The 21,691-nt window shown below is 35.2% G+C and overlaps 1 protein-coding gene across 3 annotated transcripts in view; it reads right to left on the bottom strand.

The window, feature by feature from the left end:
• Positions 1-21,691, bottom strand: part of LOC105291170 (CD302 antigen) — a 107,106-nt gene that overhangs the window by 63,004 nt on the left and 22,411 nt on the right. For 2 of the 3 annotated variants that reach the window (XM_011358799.2, XM_011358786.2), the window contains exons 7-21: positions 20,473-20,664; positions 19,377-19,531; positions 18,081-18,191; positions 17,430-17,518; positions 17,114-17,283; positions 14,798-14,997; positions 13,239-13,381; positions 6,625-6,706; positions 5,641-5,709; positions 3,228-3,339; positions 2,794-2,829; positions 2,259-2,434; positions 1,541-1,611; positions 1,185-1,264; positions 479-618 (exon numbers count right to left, since the gene is read on the bottom strand). In XM_011358799.2, coding sequence (XP_011357101.1) covers positions 479-618; positions 1,185-1,264; positions 1,541-1,611; positions 2,259-2,434; positions 2,794-2,829; positions 3,228-3,339; positions 5,641-5,709; positions 6,625-6,706; positions 13,239-13,381; positions 14,798-14,997; positions 17,114-17,283; positions 17,430-17,518; positions 18,081-18,191; positions 19,377-19,531; positions 20,473-20,664 — 1,826 coding nt within the window. The remainder of the gene's footprint in view (positions 1-478; positions 619-1,184; positions 1,265-1,540; positions 1,612-2,258; positions 2,435-2,793; positions 2,830-3,227; positions 3,340-5,640; positions 5,710-6,624; positions 6,707-13,238; positions 13,382-14,797; positions 14,998-17,113; positions 17,284-17,429; positions 17,519-18,080; positions 18,192-19,376; positions 19,532-20,472; positions 20,665-21,691) is intronic. The other variant, XM_023529947.1, reaches the window with a different exon arrangement.

The raw sequence follows: 21,691 nt of genomic DNA, 5'->3' as shown, positions 1-21,691 counted from the left end.
ACTGGAATGGTCAGTGAGATATAAGTCATCGGGTGGTTCAAGATCAGTGATTAATAATTGGTTAGCATATGTGTAATTCTCAAAAAGTAGCTTGGGAAACACTGGTCTAATTCGATTGGTAGATGATGTTTGTAAGTTTTCCTTAAGGGGGAAAATTTAGCAGGCAGAAATTAAGTCAGTTTCCTATATGCCACACAGGTAGTCCTGACTATTCAATGTATTACTATCTCTTGACAGAACATCTTCAGCAATTTAAGTGTTAGTAGCCACAGAATAGGAACAGTGTTTTGGAAGGCTTATAGGCATGACTAATTTGAGAGTTAACTTAGTTCCTTGCAATGTTGAGGTTTAGATGAGATACTGAAATATGCAGAGGCTATCATAGTGAAGCTACTGAATGGGCTGCCATTCTTCCACAGGCTACAAAACCATCATGAAAGCAATCATCACTTGCACAATGTAGTAATACTCTTTTTACCTTATTCTGAAAAGTAATCCACTCCCCAGAGCATTCTACTTTAGCTGCAGGATCTGGACTATAATTTTCCAATGAGGATACACTGTATTTTTCACAGATGAAGGGCAGCTTGGTACTACAGTCTGCTGGTTTATTTAAGTCTGAGAAATGAAAAGCAAAATTACTGCGGTGAGAATTTTCCATTCAGCACATTTTAAAAATAATCCAGTAATAAAGTCTTTAAATAAATTTTCCCCAAATGGTTAAAATATATTCCTTTTCTTCTCTAGCCATCTTTGTCTCCTATTTCATATCAGTAGATTATAGCATACCAATACTGCCTATAAAAATGCACACATGTGGTGTAATGACCACAGCTACCACAGTTCCTGATGGCGGGAAATAGAGTTGAAGAAGGCTAATGAAGGGGACAGGGACCTAACTTGTATTTTAGAACTGTTGCCTGTTTATATCTGCAAATTTGTCTATAGGCTTATCAGTTATGAAAGTGGTGAGTTTAGTTCTAAGTAATTGTTTTAGGATAAAGGAAGTCAAAATATTCATAGTGAAAAGCACTTTTATTTGCATTTGGAATTTAAGCTATTGCCAATAGTCATAAATGAAGCTACCAAACATATAATTGAAAGGAAAACGAGATTAAGCTAGTAATTGAACCTGAATTTCACATACTGCATAATCGACATTAAGGATTTAAAATTAATTTTACCTCTAAACCAAGTCTTGGCAGACAAGTACAAGCATTCCTCTCCAAATGTTATAGGAAAGTGGTGCCATGGATGTCGTGAGCTGAAAGAAAATGAGAGATTCGACAACTCATTCTGTAGTTACATGTTTCATTCTGTTAACTGTAATTTTACTTCTAAATTTAATGTTATGCCATTATTTTATACCACTTCATTCTTGATGCTAATATGCAAAAAGTACTTGGTTTCTTTAGTCTAGGCACTTAATGGATTAATGTTCAATACTAATTATAAATAGTAATCCATTTAGTAAAAGGAAATTTGAGCTGCTTCTTTTAAACGATAACTTTACAAGGGCAGCATCAATGATGTCACATACTACATAAAATGATGATCCATTATTGTCTGGTCAATAGTTCTCACCCACCACTTCTGTTCATCATCAGATATCTGAAAAACAAACCAAAAAGCCATCTTTACATGTGCTGAGTTTTATAGGAGAGTTTTGATTTAAATACTCTGTCCCACCATAACCAAAAATCACTAAAATTTCTAGACATTCTGTTACTTTGGCCTCTAAATTATACAAATTAAGTCCTTTCACCAAAAAAGTAGTTTGGAAATTCTTTGTGTATTCACAGGCCCTATTCTGTATACAGAAAATATGGTTGCTATAATTATGGGGCACACATTAATTGGACAAATTGTGTACTACTGCAACTATAAATTTAAAAATATACAAATTATTTTTCCTCCAAAAAGCTATTTTGCAAAGTTAGTTATTAGTAAAAACAGAAACTCGAGTTAACTATAAAGTTATTTTTTAGTAAAAAAGTGTGTCAAGGAATTAGAATAATTTGTATTATGTATTAATGCTCATTTTATAAATTGGTATTTATAATAAATTTTGAATTTTAAAACGTTAAGCAATTGTATTTAACTATTCTAACACAAAACAATGAATCTGAATGTTGTTAGGCAAATTTAACTTGAGAGGAACATTTAACTCTTGTAGATTTTGGAAAGATTTTTGAAAAATTTTTAATGCAATAAATATAAAAATAAAAATATTTAAAAAATACATTATTTTGAATTACATTTGCTATTTTGTTTTTGATGGCTTTTAGTCCTGCAAAAGATGTTAAAGTAGCCAGAAAGCTGTGATTGCTGGCACAATACAGGACAGCTTCTTCATAGTTTAAGTGAGGATCGGCAACAAACCAATATTCACTCCCTTCTATTACAACTGTAGGTCCATGAATTCCAGCACGCTCTAAAGAAGAAGAATATCAGAGTTATGACTGTGCAAACCAAACTGTACCCTCTAAGCCTGGATTAATGTTCAAAGCTATTTACAAATAGCAATCCATTTAGATTACTGGCTCTCTCTAGCCAGGGCGGTACTGTCTGAGCTAGTGAGTTGTTGTGCCATGCAGAGTCACAAAGACAAATCCAGCCTCATAACCTCATCCCACACTAGTTAATCACCTTCCCCGCTTGGAAATACTTCATCTCACTTGAAGAAGTACTAGAGAACAAGCTGGCATTTAGGCCTGGGTTTACACGATTAACTAAATACATTACTGAAAAAGTAAAAGCAGCTTCGGCTAAATTCCAATTTTCTTAACTCACCTGGATTGTACCAGTCTGGTGTTTTGAGAGTACGACCTGTATAAGGAAGACAGAAAGTGGCTTAGGTTTAGTATACAGTTACAGATCCTGGCATACTACAAGTGCCTTTAATCTAAGTCAAGAGGACTTGCAGTATTGCTGAGGTGTGTCCATTTCTGGCCAAACCTTTTCCTTTTATGGTATGATCGTTTCGGTTTGAATTTTGTGGGGCCTATGCTAAAGCTATTTTAGCAGCAATTGAAAAGGCAAATCTGTCAAATATTAATAAGGTATTCCTAGCAGTTCTCTACCTTATATCAAGGAAGACTAGATGGATAAATGTAGCTAATAATTAGAAAGTACTAATAAGTAAACGAATATACTTTTAAAAATTTTAATTATAGACTAAAATGTTCTTAGGTACTTTCGGCTCAACATTCTCAATGTTCACTTACCTTTTGGAATCTGGCACACCCAATCAAGTCTTGTATCACAAGCAAAAGGCCTTAAATAAATAAATTCTCTGTCATTGAAATGCCAGCTTCTTCGCCATGGCCTATCCATGACCTAAAGGAGAGAGAAGATTGTAGAACATTTTGAAGTTGCGCAGCCCTTAGAAAACACTAAACTATAAGCCCTATGGTCCCTCATTCCACTTTAGCTCTAGAGCCTAAGGTATTTGTTTAATAAATGAACACATGAATGAATGCAGTGTTGAAACAGTAGCAGCTTGAGCAAGAGACTGCAAAGGGACTGATAAAGATAATATATCATAAGGTCACATTTATGTCCCAAAATGCAAATTATTGTTTTTCTTTCTGTTTTTGTTGATATGAAATTGTAGAACCTTGCACCCTTAAATTTAGGAAAGATCAAGTTAGAAAAGAATATTTGGTTCAGTGGTTTCCAAGCATCTGGCTGTAGTAAAGCCGATCTGTGAAAAGTGACAAAGTCCGGCATCAGGTTCCTTCTTTGGTGTTGCTCTGTGTTCCTAGGATGTTGCCCTGCTCCACATGGTCCAAGATGGCACTCGACAAATTCCAGCCAGCAAGCAGGGGAGAAAAGAAGGGGGGAAGGGTGCAGGCTGGGAGGAGCATCCATCACTTTTTGGACTGTTTTCTCTTAAGGCCAAGATTCTGGCGGGTACTGTGGCAGGTAAGGAAAGATTCTCCTACAATACTGCCTGGACTAGCGTTATTCCTGTTGCAGAATGCATTAGTGAGTCTTTTAGTTTTTGGTAGATTTTTCAATCTTTTCACACATGGGGACTCTACCTACATAGAATTTAAACTATTGTATCGGTGTTCTGGAAACTTCACAAGCTCTCTGAAGTTTTCATCTTTACACGTGTTAAATTGGGAATCTAGAAAAATGGCTTGATACTATACAGTTTACTACTAGAACACTTACTTTGAAACTAATGCTTTCCAATGGCCTTCTCAGCTCTTTTTCTCAACCTTCCTGTAACATCTCTGGTCAATCGCCTTCTCTAATCTCTTTCTTGGACTTACATAGCAAAGAAGATGTTATCTAGATGTCTCTTCCGTCCTTGTCTTCTTACATTTTATGTTAGTGATTCCTCCAAATCTACTTCTTGGCCCTTTGAGCTTTCTTTTTATGCACATTTTCCCTTCAATTCCAGTCACTTAGTTTTTACTCACTATAGGATATTTCTTACTACTAGCTTGAATTCAAATATCTAAATAAAATGCACTATTTTCTTCATAAACCAGTACTCCTTTTGAGTGTTTTTAAATATGCCTACTCATAAAGCATAGTGGACCCAGACATGTAGGTTTAAATTTTGTTCTGTAACCATGTAAGCTATTTAGAATTCAAATGTCTTCCTTATAAGATGAATACAGTAACAGTACCTACCTCACAAGGTTGCTTAAGTATTAAAGTAAAATAATATATGTAATATGCCTAGCACTGTGCCTAGCTCATGAGTTAACAAGTATTAACAACTGTTATCATCATCATCATTACCACCATCACCATCATTATTCTCCCATAACACTTCTGCTCTTGCATATAACTTATACATTGCCCGTCATAACCCTTGTCATTACTTATTTTCTTGTATTTATCTCCTACTAAACTAAGTTCTGTGAAGACAATGACTGTTTAATACCTTGTCATAGTTCTATTCCCAGAGCATTACAGACTGCATAGACATACTACTTATGGAATGAATAAACAAATGAATTCTGCAAAGGAAGATGACTAACTGGTCTTTTACATTGTCTAGTCCTAGCTGTTGTATTTTGAAATCTGTCTCCAGATGAATCTTCTCATACCCTCTTTGGCTCATGTCAAAAATCTTTTAAAATACTGTTGCCTACCAAAAAATGTACTAACTTCTTAACCTGGCAACAATCTAATTTCCCGACTTTGTTTTCAACCCCGACACCGATTAAAACTTCTTGATCTGTATTCCGTTCTCCTCACTGCCTTAGCCTCTGCTTCAACTCCTACTTTATTTTATGCCACTTCCTCACCCTTACCCTATCCCGCCTAACTAAACCCTATCCCTCCTTAAGGCTTAATTCAAGTCTCAGCTCTTTCTGGAAAGAGGCTACAGAAATCACTTCCTCTTCTGAGTTTCATTAGCCTTCTTTAGCCCACTCATTTGGAGCTTATTACCGCAAAGTAACGAGTCGTCTTTCTTGAATATGAATATAAATTTTATCTTCTCAAATTAAGTGTAAGTTAGGTTGTTTGACGGCTGGGCAATATACTTCTTACCTCCCATCACAATTAATATCATGCTCCACACACAAAAAACACTCCTTGGATCTGTTGCCTGACTGTACATGATGCCAGATTTATTTTTAAAATACGCATGTTGTCCAGCAGTGTACTGACCTTGATAGCAGCACAGTCTCTGATATCATAATCCTGCTGAAACTCATTTTCCATGATAACAGTAGATACCTTAAAAAACAAAAGAGGCATGAGAATTTAAGACTGATGTATAAATATTTGCAATTTAGATGTAATTTAGGCAGCTTTAATAACTCGAGAGCATTCCTATGCCAAGGAAGGAGAATGTTTTCATCTCTTTTTTATATCAGGAAGCTAAATCAAGAGAGGACTTAGAAAATATAATGCCATCAGTTACCAAACAAAGGCAGCTCCAGTGTCAGAAATGGAGGGATAATGGTGTATTAAGTTCACAGTTGGTGTCACAGAATCAAGAACTTGCAAAAGACTTTTTTTTTCTTTTCTGGCGTGTGTTGCAATGCTAATTATTCGATGAACTATGCTCAGATATGCTCCAATTTGAAAATGAAAGTCAAGGAATTTTACAGTTAGAATACACAATGAATTAATGCAATGGTAACGTGGAGTGAATATTTAATATTTGATAATAATCCACTCTTATAAGTGTTACCTAAAACTTCTCTTTAGGATAATGTAAACATTTTAAATAACGTTTAAGGATTTTTATTTGTTTACCCCCAAACAAATTTTTCCTTCAATAAAAATACTTTCTTTTTTACACAACTCTCATATTTTTAAATAAAAATAAAAGCTTATCATTATTAAAAAAAATACAAAGAAAATGAAAAAAATCAGTTGCACTACCCAAAGATGACCACCTATATTTTTATATTTTTGGACTACATACAGAAACTCTACACATGTTTATTTTTTTAATAAAACTGATACTAGTAACTTTTTTCATACTTCATATTTATAAATCTATTTTAATTTCAATAAAGATACATCCATAAAATTAATTTAATAGTTGTATGGTATGTGGATGTTTTATTTAATAATCAACTTACTTGTTATTGAAACAAATACTCTTTCCATATTATTCTCAAACGAGAAAGTTAAACTTACCGGCGTACGATCACTCCACTGCCAGGATCCTTGCAAATCAGGGCTCCTTTTATTCAAACCTATCCACAGCCAACGCTGGTTACTATGTAAAAAGGCAGCATTAAGTAAATTTGAGCACAATAATTGGCAAAAATATTTAGCATTCACAATGTCTGAAATACTTAGGACATGGAAGTTTATTCAGAAGACCTGTCACTAACTGAAAAGCAGTTTCAAGCTATGTAGAAAAGTGTTCTGAAATGAAACCAAACCTTAAATATGGGGTAGCTAACGAAAAGGAGCCATGCTTTATAAAATTAAATTTTAAGTTATTTCCTTCACATGAAAGGCAAAAACTATTCTGCTTTTGACTTAAGAGGGGAAAAAAAGTACAAAATTATTCCAAAACTTTTACTGCAGACCTTCAATATTAGACAATGTTTTCAGATACAGTCAAATACGATGATGGCATTTCCTTAAAGCAGTGGTCCCCAACCTTTCTGGCACGAGGGACGGGTGCTCCTATGAAAATCTTATGCCTGAGAACCGAGGTGGAGCTGAGGCGGTGGTGCTAGTGTTGGTGAACGGCTGCAAATACAGATGATGCTTTGCTCACTTGCTTGCTGCTTACCTCCTGCTGTGTACCTGGTTCCTAACAGTCCATGGACTGGTACTGATTTGCGCCTGGAGGTTGGGAACCCCTGCCTTAAAGTATCTGTCCTTAACGATATTAAATATCTTTTCTTTAAAAGGGAGGACAAACCATTTGGCTAAATTTTTATTAAATTTTAAAAATTATTTAATTCCCACTGCCAGTTAAGTTTAAAATAAACACGTATTTTCTAAATGCCAAACTCTATGGGCTCTACTAGAGCAAAATAATTAAGTGATCACTTAAGTGATTATACTTGACACTCATAGCTATTTTACTTTTATGTACATGGCACTGAACTAGGTGCAGTAGTGATCCAGAGAAGCACGAGGCCTAATATCTACCCTCGAATGGCGTATAAACTAGTCAAAGAGATAAGCTATATGTGAACAAATATAAGACCATTTTTGAAAGACATCAACTGATATAAAATTTGTATATTTTGGTAGTGCAAAAAATGAAAGGTCATTGTGGGCTGTAGGAAGTCAGGAAACATTTTGTGAGGTTGGTAGGACAAAAGACAGTCTTCAAAGGATGGTTAATGTTCCTTTCGAGTCATGACATGACTGTTTACCACGTGCCAGTATTCAGACTGGCTGAGAGGAGAAAGGGTAAGTATTCCAGGGGAGAATACAGAGGCAGGGACATACACTGTAAGTGATCCCTTTCCCACAAAGAAATTCGTGCACTAGCCAGGGGGATATTGCCTATATAAACAGAAGTGATATAACCATAAAAAAATTTTCTCCACCTCTAACCCAACTTGAAAATGTTCTCTAAAATGTACTGTACTTTCTAGGCCTTAATAAAAAGACCATTTTCCATGTAATTTTTGTTTTTTGTAATGCTGGTTTCTTCTTATGTAATTTAACCTGATTGCATGTAGTATGTGTGATCAGTATATATGAATGTATATTACATATACATAACTATATATGCAAATGTTATATGCATATAAATGTAACATATATTAGAGAAGAAGTAGAATCAAAATCTAAAATTAATCCTTATTCTCAAGGTCAGTAGAATATATGGAATATATGGAATGTACAACTACAAGACTACTGGGAAATAAGAAGTCTCCATTTAAAAAATTTGCTAGTAAATCAAAGGTTAGAATAAACTTAACTTTAAATTAAATCCTCATTTTTTAGTAAAATAATTGCTTTCCTTTATTGTTTTCCTTTACTCAACATTCCCTCATATTTTAATATCAATAAACACTTTTTTATCTTTTCAACTTTGAGCTTTTCAACTTACTGCAATAACATAAGAGAATTTTCCCCTTTTAGTTTTTATTGTAACGTTGTTTTGTTTGACAGAGAAAGATCACCAATTCATAGACTTAAGATAAATTCCCCTGGAGACAATTAAGTCCAGTTCGATATTAGTAGCTATAAGGGGAATCTGCAGTTTGTATCTTCAACTATTCAGAGCTTTCTTATAGACTTCCAAATTTATCATATTTCCCAATTGTTGTATATCTAAACCACAGTCTAGATAATTGCCATATAGTATAATTACAGTCAGATGGCTAAAATCAAGAAGAGGTTAAGTTTCAGGGAATTTGTGCAGAATTTTGGGTTCCCCTAAAATAAGCATTAGATATTTTATCTTCTTCACACAATCAACAGTACAACCAGAAGGATGATCAATGATCATTTGTCACATGCATTTATTCTAAAGTCTGTTCCACAGGCAGGCTCTTTACAGATCTATCCTTAACCTAACCACCCAAATCCTCTCTTAGCTCCACCTTTCCCACTTAGAAACCTCTGATTTCAAGCCCATTTTGGCCTCTGCTGCATCCCAAGAGAATGATTTCCCAAAGAGCCAAGTTGACCTTATTGTCCAAAATCTCTAATCTTCACTACTTTTTGAGATTAAACTTCATTTCAACCCAGACATTATAGTTTTCAGTTTTCATTTCAAGAGATTCATTAGGGTGTTATAAATATAGAAAATAGTAGCTCTCTGAGTGAGTGTGTGTGAGTGTGTGTGTGTGTGTGTGTGTGTGTGTGTTTTCCTGTGTCGTAAGAGGTGAAAAGTATTTCCTCAATTATAGCCCTTGGTTTGACCTGATTTATCTGTAGGCAGATAAAGAGAAGAAATTGGAAGTCACATTAATCACTGCACACCTCTAATGTGGATTTTAGAAAATTTGAGAAAAAAATTGATCATAACTTGGGAATCGAATTAACTGAAATTTTGTCTTTATAAATTTCTTATACTCCAAGCCCTAAGTATATGGTTTTAAGGCTGTTAGGTTAATAAGGCATTGCATAAAAGGTTAATATGTGTATTTGTGTTAAAATTCCTACTTTTAATCAAATTTCCTGCTGTAACTGGTTTCTAAGAAAAACAGTCATAACCTCCAATAAATACTGTTTGATGAAGGTGCTTAGTCTGCAAAGCCTTAGATTTATATCTAAATCCATTCACGCCTCATCACAGGAGGTAGTGCACACAGCAGCAATAGCATTGCAAACAAGGCTTTCTTCTCTAATCCTATGACTATTTTTATACTACAGTGGCTTTCCCTGGTGGGCTGCCATTAAGAGTTGCAAAGATCTTAGAGCCTTAATGACTTGGTGCACCATGAATCCTTTTCATTGAAATACAAATAGAGACGTGGAATAGTAGTTTGTGAGAAATATAGCAGTAATCTGACAACTCCCTGGCATGCAATACATAATTTGGGCAATGGACATCTCACTGAGAAAGGTCAATTCCTGAAATAAAAAGCAAAAGTGTTCAAGGAGTAAGCTTTAGAATCATCTTATATAAATAGGTTTGCTTCCTTCCTTCTCTTCAAGCCATGGTCACAATTTTGCTTTTAGAATATGTTGTCTTTCTAAGTATAGCATGGGCAAATGATCTCTTTATTAATGGAGAACATATTAAGCAGACGACATAGTCTGTTTAATATGCCATTGTGTTAACTGCTGGGAAAGAGCTTAATACAATATGGTCCCTATGAGTGAAAGGATTACGGTAATGTTTTTTCTTTGAGCTTTGCAGGTTTTTAAATTCAATATGCATTACTCAGAAAAAAATTAAATATTGTACATGCTGTGTTATACTAAATGTTAACTGTTCATAACTGGGAGCTAGGATTGAGGTGATTTTTATTTTCTTCATTATTTTTTAGATTTTACAAATTTTACATAATGAACTTGTTTTTTAATTGGGAGGAGGAATCTCAGCAAATGTGATCAGAAACTAAGAAACAAATCAATAAAGATTCCTTAATTACCTCAGACTTTAGTTTTCTTTCCTGGTGTAATCTATTTCATATACAGAAGCTTGTCAGGATCATTTATATCATGTATGATGTTCTCTTCTCCATCACTTGATTCCCACAAATATCTACAACCTCACTGCTTAGAACTTATCCATGGCTCCCTATTCTAGTTAAAGTTTCCTAACATTTTGCTTAGAGGTATTATTCAAAATCCAGTTTGTTTATGTCAGTATTTTACTTAAAAATACTTTAGCTTAGACAGCATGATATTGTGTGGGTTAAGCTTGAAATCTAGGGGCCAGTAAGTCACTGTGCTTGAAATTCTCACTTCAGAGAGAATCAGCAGTATATAAGGAAGGCCATGTTCCAGAGGCAGCCACCACAGGATGTCTGTTATCCAAAGCCACATCTGAGGCTTTGGTCATTAGCAGAGTGGATGTCAGAAATGGGTTTATATCAGCAAAATTGGAAGATTTTAAAATCTGCTGGATCTTAAAAATGGACTCTCATTGGTGAAATTGAAGTTATTCGCGAAAAGAGGAATGGCTAAAATATTTAGAGACACTCTCACCTCATGAAAGGGTATTAGAATCTGGTGAGGCTGGTTAGAAATGAGGCATTAGAAATCGATCTGGGGCTTGAGCTCCAAATGGTCCCATGTCCTGTCACTGGGTCGGGTGATTGGGACTGCCCGATGCCGACTATAATGGGAACAGAGTCCTGCCTCCGGAACACTGTCACATCGACCTCAAATAAACCTTCTACTCAAGATGGTGGTTGGAACACCTAAAAGGGTAGATTGTTGAGATGTTGTCAGGCTTACAAAATAGGTTGTATGAAACATTTTGTGCCTGCCTCAATGAATGTGTGTTTAATAAATATCGGTATGTGGAGAAAGATTTGGTCTGAGTTTTGCATTCATTATAATCTACTCTCAAAGTTGTAGGGAGTAGCCAAGAAACACTCATCTCAAAAAAAAAAAAGTGGAAAATGTTTTCACTTTTAAAAAGTCACTCAAAAATCTTTATCTCCCAGAGGTAATAATTATCTTTTTTTGATGCATTTTTGCAATCTACTTTTTAATTTAAATAGTACATTTTTCGCTCTTTTATAATTTGCTTTTCCCACCACTTAATATATTATAAATATTTACATGTTTAACATATTTTTTAAAAATCTTAATGCACAGGGGATAATGCCAAAGATCAACAATATGATGACAGTAGGGACCTTTACCTTTTTCTGACTTTCATGAGAATACATTTAATGTTTAATCATTAAGTGTGATATGGCTATTGGTTAAGCTATCCTTCTAATCTTTAATAAGAATTTCTATACTATAAATATACAATATACTTAACATACAATATACTTAACATATTTAATTAATATAATTAAATTAATATAATTAAATGTAATTAAATATGTTAAGTATATTGTATATTTATATATTAAGCCAGGGATGAATAGTGAATTTTACCAGATGCATTTTCAGCACTTATTACGATGATCGCACGCTATTTGACTTAATATATAGAGTTCCCAGTACTGACCCAGCCTTGTATTCTTGGAAGAAATCCTACATTGTCAAAGTGTGTAATTCTGAGGCATTATAATGCAATGGGTTAGGAAAGTGGGTTCTAATAGGTTCAAATATTGGATCCTTTACTGACCAGGCATATAACCCTGGGCAAGTTTTACTTCTCTGTGTCTCTGTCTCCTTATTTAGATAAAATGGGCATAATAATAATACTTGCTGCATAGGTCGTTGTAAGGAATAAATGAGCTAATAGAAAGAAAACACTTAGGACATACATGACACATAATAAACATGTGTTTATTATATCACTATTTACTTTTTCAAGTCTAGTCATGTGGTTGGTCTGTAATTCTTTGTGCTACTGTTGACAGGCTTTGATATCAGAATTAAATTGATTATTGAAAAAACCAGTTGCTTGCATCAGTTTCTATGTAATGGAATGCCAGCTCTTGCTTGTACTAGTGAAACACACGGTAATGATCTCTTTTGTCAAATGTGAAGGAATACACCTTTAAAACCATACAGTTCTCATCTCTTTCTTGGAAGATATTTTTTGTCAATTTGTATAATAATTTGTATTTTCCTAGAAATTGTTCATTAATAATTGTATGTGTAATAGCATAGAATTATGCATAATATTCTCACCAATTAAAAAATTTCTCCATGAAATGGGTTTTATAATCCCTTACTCGAGATTCATTTTTTAAGTATGTTTTTTTTTTTAATTTTCATGATTTAATCATCATTAGATGTTTTTTTTTTTTTTCCCTCCCCCTTTACATTCTGGTCTCAGTACTTTTGCTCATGTTCTGTTTCCCTGGCTCCTTCTCCTATCTTACCTTTAAAAAATTACCTTATCTTTCAAGAAATATGCTTCTTCATAACATTTTCTCCAATTATACTTCCCAGAAATGTTTTCTTCCCCTTCTGAATTCCTATGGCCCCGATTTACCTATATACTAGATTTTTCACCATACTTTTCTTATCCCCACTGTTGGACTTTATTATGCTATGCAAATAGTGGGCCTCTGTCTCCCTCATCTTTGAATCCCTCATAGAGTCTTGCACATAAAAATACTTGATGTTCAATGACCGCTAAGCACTGAATGGCCCTTTTAAAAGGATAATAAGACATGTCAATTCTGAATACCTAGAAGACATCCAATTTAGCATAGAAGATATCATTCTAAAAGTATTACCTCAACTGGTCCATTAAAAAGTGAAGAAATGCTTTTATTTCATCCATATGATGGAAGCTAGGAAGGTGTCCTCCAAGTGCTTGGCAGAATCTTTCAGCTTCTTCCCAGTTCCTCTTTCTTACAACTCTTTCTATATGAAATAGCTTAACAAAATATAATGTTGATTTGTTTTCTGGTATAATCATAAAATATTAGTAATTTTAAAGTCAATTATAGTAAAATGTGTGGGCCCCTGAAATAGATTATTATAGTTGTAGGTAAATGTGCATATATTGTGTCGTGGACAGGTCCTGTTGAAAGTGTCACTAAAAGCCAGCACAGGTGTCAGCCACTGTTGTCAGAGGAATGACCTTCCTCAGTTAGGCTGGCAAACTACTCCAATAAGATACTGTGTTCTCCTGCATTCCTAGGACCTTGAGAGATCAATTGAACCAGCAGATAAAGCGTGAAGGATACATATGAATGGTTTAGGAGAGGACTTCTGTAAAGTAATGTAGTAACAATATAATTTGGTACGTAATACACTGAGACCTGCACAAGTACAGTATTATTTTCTGATGAAGAAGAATCAAAGGCGTGAGAACACTGACAGGTGGCAAAACAAAACTTTCCACTTCAGATTGTTTCTTTGGTTTGTGATGACTAATTTTATGCCAAAAGAAGCACAGTTATTGCAAAGGAAGAGGAGAAGCAGATGACAAAACTGTAAGCTGAATTATTTTGTCTTGATTCTTCAGTTCCCTGTGATTTAATTATATATTCTTGCCATGGCCCTCACATGGATAAAGTATACTTCCTTGTACGTTGACTTAGGACTCTGCCATGTGACTTGCTGTGATCAATGGGATATTAGTGGAGGTAAAGTGAGCAGAGGCCTGAAATGTGCTTATATGGTTGGGCTTGTCTTTCAGGCTCCAGTGATTGACTGTAAGAACAAGCTCCTGACAGCTGCTGCCTGTTCAGCCCAAGACCCAAATCGAAGGGCCACAGACCCCAACTCATAGCCAGCAGCCCACCATGGGTGACCCAGAGTTGAAAGCAGAGCCAACCACTGAAGCCGAAACTCAATCAACCAAATGTTATGTGACCCAGAGATCTGTGAACATGAAAAATGTTTGTTGTCATAGCCACTGAATCTGGAGTGGTATGTAACAATTTCTATGTGGGACAGTTGACTGACATAGACCCTAAAATAATTTTTTTTACATTGTAAGAAATGACAGAACTCTTCCTTTGATTAACAAGAATTAGAGGGATATGAGAATCATAAGCAAAGTGTCAGCATGGCATGAAAGCTCATGCCATTTCCCAGAACAAGAGAACCCTAGGAAAGACCCAGTTCTAATTCTGGCCCTGCTCTTTTGGACAGGACAAGAGCTTATGTGGGGATGAGCTGCTTGATGTCAGAGATTCAATGATGCCGTCTCCAACAAGGACTCCCCCAAACACTTTGGTAGGTTACATATGTGTCTGGGGAGAAGCGTAATTTGTATAAGGACATGGACTACAATAGTAGATAGGCAACTTTATTGAGGGATTGAATGAGAATGTTACTTTACCTTATAACAAGAAAGACCTGAGGGGAAAGCATGCCAGCCTTCGGGACAGAGGTCTTCAGGCTTGGGAGGTGCTTCTTCAGACTCAGCAGGTCCACTGATTTTCTTGCAAATGGTAAGTGCTCTGAAGTTTTTGCAGTCTTTCACCTCCCACTTCCCAAGAGACTTTCCCGTAGTCATAGCCACACACCCGCCTGGAGAAGCTGGGGTTGAATTGGAAAGTTTAATTAAGAATTACATTTTAAAATTAAACTCCAAACATTTCCAGCGCCCTTACTCTTTATTTGAGCCAAGGTGGGAAGAGAGAATAAGAAAGAAATGTGTTATTCATAATAATAATGATGACGTGATGACTAGGATGGTAATTCAGAGAAATGTGTTCGCTACTTGCCACGTACTATTCTAAGAGGACTAAATGAACTGAATCCTCACCAAAAACAAACAAACAAACAAAACAAAAACAAAAACAAAAAAACTCTAGAGTGGATTCTATTGTCATACTGAGGTACAGTGAGGATTAGTGACTTGTCTAAGGTCATATGTTAGCAAGTGGTTGATCCAGGACTAGAATCCAAGCGGTCTCTGGGCAGAGCTGTACCCTAAACCACTATGCTTCTTGGGGTAGCAGAAGTGGTTCATTTAAGCTTTAAGCCACTTTAAGGTTTTTAAGCAACTTAATAAATTTCAAAACAATACTCTTTAAGATTCAGATCCAAAGGAAGGACTGGTTCAACAAAGGTAGAAGGAGGTATATATTTGTTTACCATTTATTTCACATAAGCCAAAATTTTATTTATTTGCAAAAACATTAAAAGATCGTATTGTCAGATGCATTTTCCAGATAAGAATAAGTGACTTGCCCACATCATAGTTATTGAGTAATGGAGTCAAGACTCAAACCCAGATGGCAAAGTGCCATGCTCCCTTCTCTATCACACCACACTGCCTGAAGTGGGCAGAAGACAATAGCATACTCTGGAGGTAATGAGAACAACTTCTGTTCCACCAAACAGAGAAGCTATATGGTCTCATGTCTCATACTTATTCATGGACATAATGAAGAACAAGAAACTGGGAAAAATAATCTGTGTTAACTTAGAGGAGTGTGTTATTTTTCCCCTGTTCTGCCTTTTACCCATGGCTTGCCCATTATAGACCAAGCTGGCTGAAGCTGGGAGTAATAATGGTAAAAAGAGCTTAATGTCAGTCTTTCTGGCTACAGGACTGAGAGAACAGACATTGCAGCTACTTCCTGAGCACCTCTCCAACCACCAAGGCTTATCCATGAAGTATGTGACTCTAAAAATGACTCTAAGACATTGACTCTAAGATGTTGTCTATAAGAGAAATCACATGTAATTTACATGACAGAATATTTTAATTCAAGATGAGATTTGATCAGGATTAACATCTATATCCATCTTCTACAAGTAAAAAGATGACTTTGTTATTGATACCACTCACATTTATGATGATGATCATGTGTTACAAATTCTGTGGATATTCTCTATTTCAAATATTATGTTTAGTTATACACTCACGTTTTAATTTCTGTGCTATGAAAACTGTTCTTCATAATCACATTGTACAAGCAAAAGAAAATATAAGTAATATAAAAGGAGAAAAGTTGAATCCTTTATAACTGCTATCTTCTACAAAGCCAAAATCCCATAAAAAGCATTAGATTAGAAATCAAGAGATCTGGATTTTAGCAATTCAATAACCGTGTAACTTTTGTCAAGTTAATCATCTTTCTAAGCCTCTGTTTTCTCAATTCTAAAAACAGAGGGACTTCTGAGGTCCTTTCCAGCTCTAATGTTAAGATTCTATGGCTAATTGACCTCAATACTTTAGGCTGGTCTAAGGAGGATGAACTAACTTTCAGAATAAGTAATATCTACGATATATTGCTTGCTTAATTCTCACCTATTGTAAATAATAGAAATGAATACATTCAATCTGTGAGAAAGAAGTTAAGAAGCAGAGAGATGAAAAAATAAAGTGTTTCACAGTAAAGTTTCTAGATTCTGCTTGAGACTTACGTGGAAAAAAAAAAAAAACTCATGCTAAGGGTTCTAGCTCTATGCCATTAAATGGTAGTTTCTGAGAACTGAGTTTTCCAGCTTTTATTGGGTTATTCCCAAGGATTTAAAAAGGAAGATGTAGTCACTGCTTCTATTTATGATCTCACAGACAGACTCTAGTCTTGGAGATCATAATTTCCCTCACATTTCAAAGGTAAGTGAAGAACATATTTGGGAGGATGCTGTTATTTCACAAGTCACTGTATTCCATCACTTTAAAGGCTAACACACTCACCTGGCTCAAGAAAATTCCAGTTGGAAAAGGTTACAGAATGTTTTACTCCACCATCACTTGTCCAACTATACTCTCCGCGTGAATCTGCATCTCTCAGGCCAGTCCAGAAGTATTTTCCTGGAGATTTAGTATACTTTTTAATCATATCATTCAGGTATTCTTGTTCAAATCTACAAAACAGGAGTCAAATTTGTAGGTGTTTTTACAACGACTGAATTACTATATAAATTGAAGATGCACCTTTATCTTAAGAAGAACATTAGCAAAGGAACCCAGAATCAAAAGTTCATTAGTATATGTTTACTGATGGGCACACCTGCTCATTATAGTCAGATTGCAGTTGGTTCCGAAAGGGACCTCATCCTTGTAAATCTTGTAACAGGTTTCTCCATGTCTCTTCCATCCCTAAATCAGAGGAGAAATATCGTCAAACTGTCTTCTAGACTCGATGATGCTCCCTCTGACAAGCAGGGTTCTGCTACATTGCTAACATCTCACAACTTACAGAAGTTAAGGACAAGGCCAGTCAATGCATACACGTAATGAGGGTATGATACAATTTCATAGATAACCTCCACAAGACTGAGCTTGTGTCAGACAGAAGGTGTGTCTTTAGGTCTGTTTACTCCTATTGCCTTGCTCATCATAAGAGTATAATTTTGCTGGTTGAATTACTTTTGAACAGGACTAATATAAGAGAGGGAAGTAAATACAGCATCATTGAGGATAGTAATTATGTACATTGTTATAGAAATTCATGAATAGGTGACTCTTTTTCCTATAACACTTTTTTGTTCTGTAAGAACGTCAATATACTATGATTCACTGTACTCACTGCTCTAATGTAAATGAACTGAAGCTAGTAATTCTTCTGTTTCCCAAGTCTGAATTGTTTAAGTCTCAACTCCCATCCCTAACCAAGAAGGTGTAATACGCTTAGGAAATTTTATGCAGAGCTTTTACATACCTCATCTGGAGGACACATCTTATCAGATCTTGTATCATTTATGTTTTCTCCCTTTTTCTTACAAACATATTTAAGTTTCTCTTCACATGATTGGACTTTCCACTGACCTAGCTTTTAAAAAACAAAAAGAAAAATTTCTCACGAGACGTTATTTGCCATATGTTTAGAATTGAACCCTAACTTATTTTAAGTCAAGATAGTTTCTTCTCACAAAACTATGAAGCGGGAAGACAGGAAGGAGGAAGAGGAGAAGGCAGAAAGGGAGAATGAATATAACTGAATGATGAAATCTGAGAACATACTCCTAGAAAATGCTACCCCACAGACCTGCATAATTTCAGGATCACCTCAAGGTCACAGTAGGGATGAATTTCATGAAGAACTCAGCCTACAAACAGTTGCCAGTGTTCTAGTCTTCTTAAAAACTTTGGGGCATGTCACTACCCTGTCTCAGTTTCCTCATATGTAAAATGATGATTAGAATAGCCACTCTCCAAGAATTCTACAATCAAAAGATTTTTCCAATTCTACTTCAAGCTTAGACTTCAAAGTTCTCTCTTTCGAATATACTAAACATTTATTTTGCTTAATTAACTAAGTAATTCTCTTTCTTCAAATTAAATTTTAATAAGTCAATTGTGATAAGGTTTTTGAGAACTGAATTTTCTAGTTGGACACTGGAATGCTATCTAGGTATGCTATCAGTTCAGTCTTGCCTATGGGAAGTCATTTCTTTCTACCTTTGACACTCTTCTAAAGACATCTTAGATATCCTTTTAAATAAGCTGTTCAAGATACAGCTTATTTTAGACTCAACTAAAGCATGTTCAATAAATGTTTAAGCATTCTACAAGAGTAAGATGTTCTATGAATAAACTTAGACAATTTTTTAATAAAAATATACTTTTTTTACTTCTCAAAGTAGGAATAATATAAAACTTCATCTGAACATGAATTCAGAAGATGGGATTTTTCAGATGGCTACATGTTAAATATCGCACTGGTGGTCCTGAGAGAAAGCAGCTTATTAGAACAAATCCGGCACAAGAATCGGTGTTCTAAAGGGATTCTCTTGATGTTTCAGACCAGAGCAGCTGCTCTCAGACAGGAAGTGGATTGCTTACTTAGTCATTGTTTTATTTACCTTTTCTCAGTGGCTACCAGAAAGACAATCTACAGGGCTCTTACTTTTATTTTCTTTTACAGCTAAAACACAATTATCCCAACCAAAGTAATCTTAATATTACTATCGGGTATAATAGTAAGAATATAAATTAACCACAGGAAGTTTCCTACCTTTCCTAAATAAGAAACACAGTTGGGGGTCTTATGGTAGGGAACATGTGGCTCATTCTCATCCCAGTATGTTAGAGTAACTTCAGTACCATCTGACCATTGAAATAAAGCTGGTGTATTTATGTTCTTAAGACCTGTCCATGTTTCTTCAGCATCTAAAAGAAAAATGTTTCAGTTGTTTGCAGTTTACTCAGCTACATACTTCAATATGTACACTGTTACTGATGTTTACATTCTGATATGGGATTTTAAGAGACTTGATGGTATTATTCTTTTTTCTTTTACTTTTAATTCAGAAGATGGTTTCTTAATTAACCTGTTAAAATGTTGATAAGTTAGGCAGGCTGAGTGATGAGGGCTTTTCAGGTCAACTCATGTGGGTAGAGCACACAGATGGAACAGCTGTACTATGGCCTTTAAGGCTGGGTGTTCCCGATACTTGACTTAGATAAATCTTGCTTTATAGAGCATAGTAAAATTTTATAAATGAAATCATAGATATCCTAATTAGAATAAGAATATTGTCCATCACTGCCCTGGAATGAATATACTGCCTTTCCAGGTAAAACAATTGGCACCACACTGACACAGAATAGGTATCTACCATTCACCATTATTAGTAGAAAATCCTAGGAGAAGATTATATTAGCAGTGTATTTTTGTTCTTCAGTCGTTAGCTTTCAAATAATTACAAAAGTGAAATAATCATCAGTTAAGTGTTTGGAGAACTTAAACAGCATTTAGCTTATGAGAAAAGGGAAATTAGTCAATCAATGGTTGTACTGTCAAATTGGAAGCCGCTAGCTACCAATGTGATTATTTAAATTTGTAAATTAATTAGACTTAAATAAAAGTAAAAATTCAGTTCCTCGGTTTCCCTAGCTACATTTCAAGTGCTCAAAATCTACAAGTGCCTGGTGGCTATTCTATTGGACAGTACAGATTACAGAACAGTTCCATCATGGCAGAAAATTCTGTTGGACTGTGCTGATCTATAAGGATCAAATTGTAAGCTTTTCATTCCCTCTAAGTGTCTGAAAATAGGGATACTTTAAAAAGTTTTAAACCTCTCAAATAGGATATTTTAAAAACTTACCCCCATTATGGAGTTTTGTCACAACCACTTCCACATCTGCTAAAGAATGAATGCTGATGAGGTCACTGCTGAAGGCCTTGCATTTTACATGTGCCTCATCCCAGGAATCACTTTCATTTACCAGCAGATAGCAAAACCCATTATTTGGCAGCCAGCCTGCATCACAGCGGGTATCTGAATATGTCCAAACATCTGGGGGAAAAGCAGCTATTTATATTCCAGTAAAGTTACAACTATTTTGAATCAATAATATTACAAATTCTTTTTTCTTGAATCCTAAGGCTTCTGGAAAACTAAGGAATGTGATGTCATGAACTTATGAGGTGCTTAATGTCTACAAAGCATCGTAGGAGTGACTACAGGGGTTCAGATAATATGACTTTAAGGTGATACAAACAGGCTACATGGCTGGGCTCAGATTATTTAAGGAGGGACTGCTCTTAGTTCTAGTAGACAGAAGAAAGGTGTGGGGTAAGCCAGTTGCTGACAAATCTCTTCCTTGGTACGGGATTGGTTAGGTTCCCCTCCAGTCTCTGCCTCTGAGGAATTATGAGGTTGAGCTTCCTTTTCATGTATAGTCAACTTAGCAGGGGATGTGCATTAATGTTCACTGTTGAACAAAGGATGGACAGAGACTTAAGGAACAAAATAAGACATTTATACACTCTACACCAAGAGGGGGCAGCAGTGGAGGGTAGGGGTAGAGGGCATCTCTTCTTTCTTCCCCTCTCCTAGACCTCTAGCCCTCATGAAATTAGTGGTTCTTTGTTTTGACCATGATAAAGTTCATCTAAATGATGGTAAAGAAAGATTAAGGAGTGAGGTATAACCCATACAAAATATATCTACCCCACTTAATAGATCTTGAAAGTAGTTCAGTTACTCGGATTTCATTGATTCAGAACTATTTGTAATGTTTGTTTTATGAAAACGCAGCATCTTAAAAATGTGGACGGTTTGTTTTTTACTAAAGGATAAAATTCAGGTTCATCTAGCTTCTCACACTTGCGAGATAACTCAATTAACTTTAAGGTTCTGAAACACCACTTATTATTATTATACTTTACAATTGTGATAAAGCAACAGAAGGAAAAAACATCACCCATAACTGAATTTAAAACAATTATTTTCCTATTCTAGTCTTTGTCTCTATGAATTCATATTCTTACAAGATTAAAATGATAAATAGGCACATCATTTTGTTCTGCTCTTTGTATTT

The sequence above is a fragment of the Pteropus vampyrus genome, unplaced genomic scaffold (genome assembly GCF_000151845.1).
Source record: "Pteropus vampyrus isolate Shadow unplaced genomic scaffold, Pvam_2.0 Scaffold2, whole genome shotgun sequence".
NCBI classification, from domain to species: Eukaryota; Metazoa; Chordata; class Mammalia; order Chiroptera; family Pteropodidae; genus Pteropus; species Pteropus vampyrus.
Note: the sequence above shows the minus strand (reverse complement) of the source record. Positions and strands in the feature narration are given on the sequence as shown.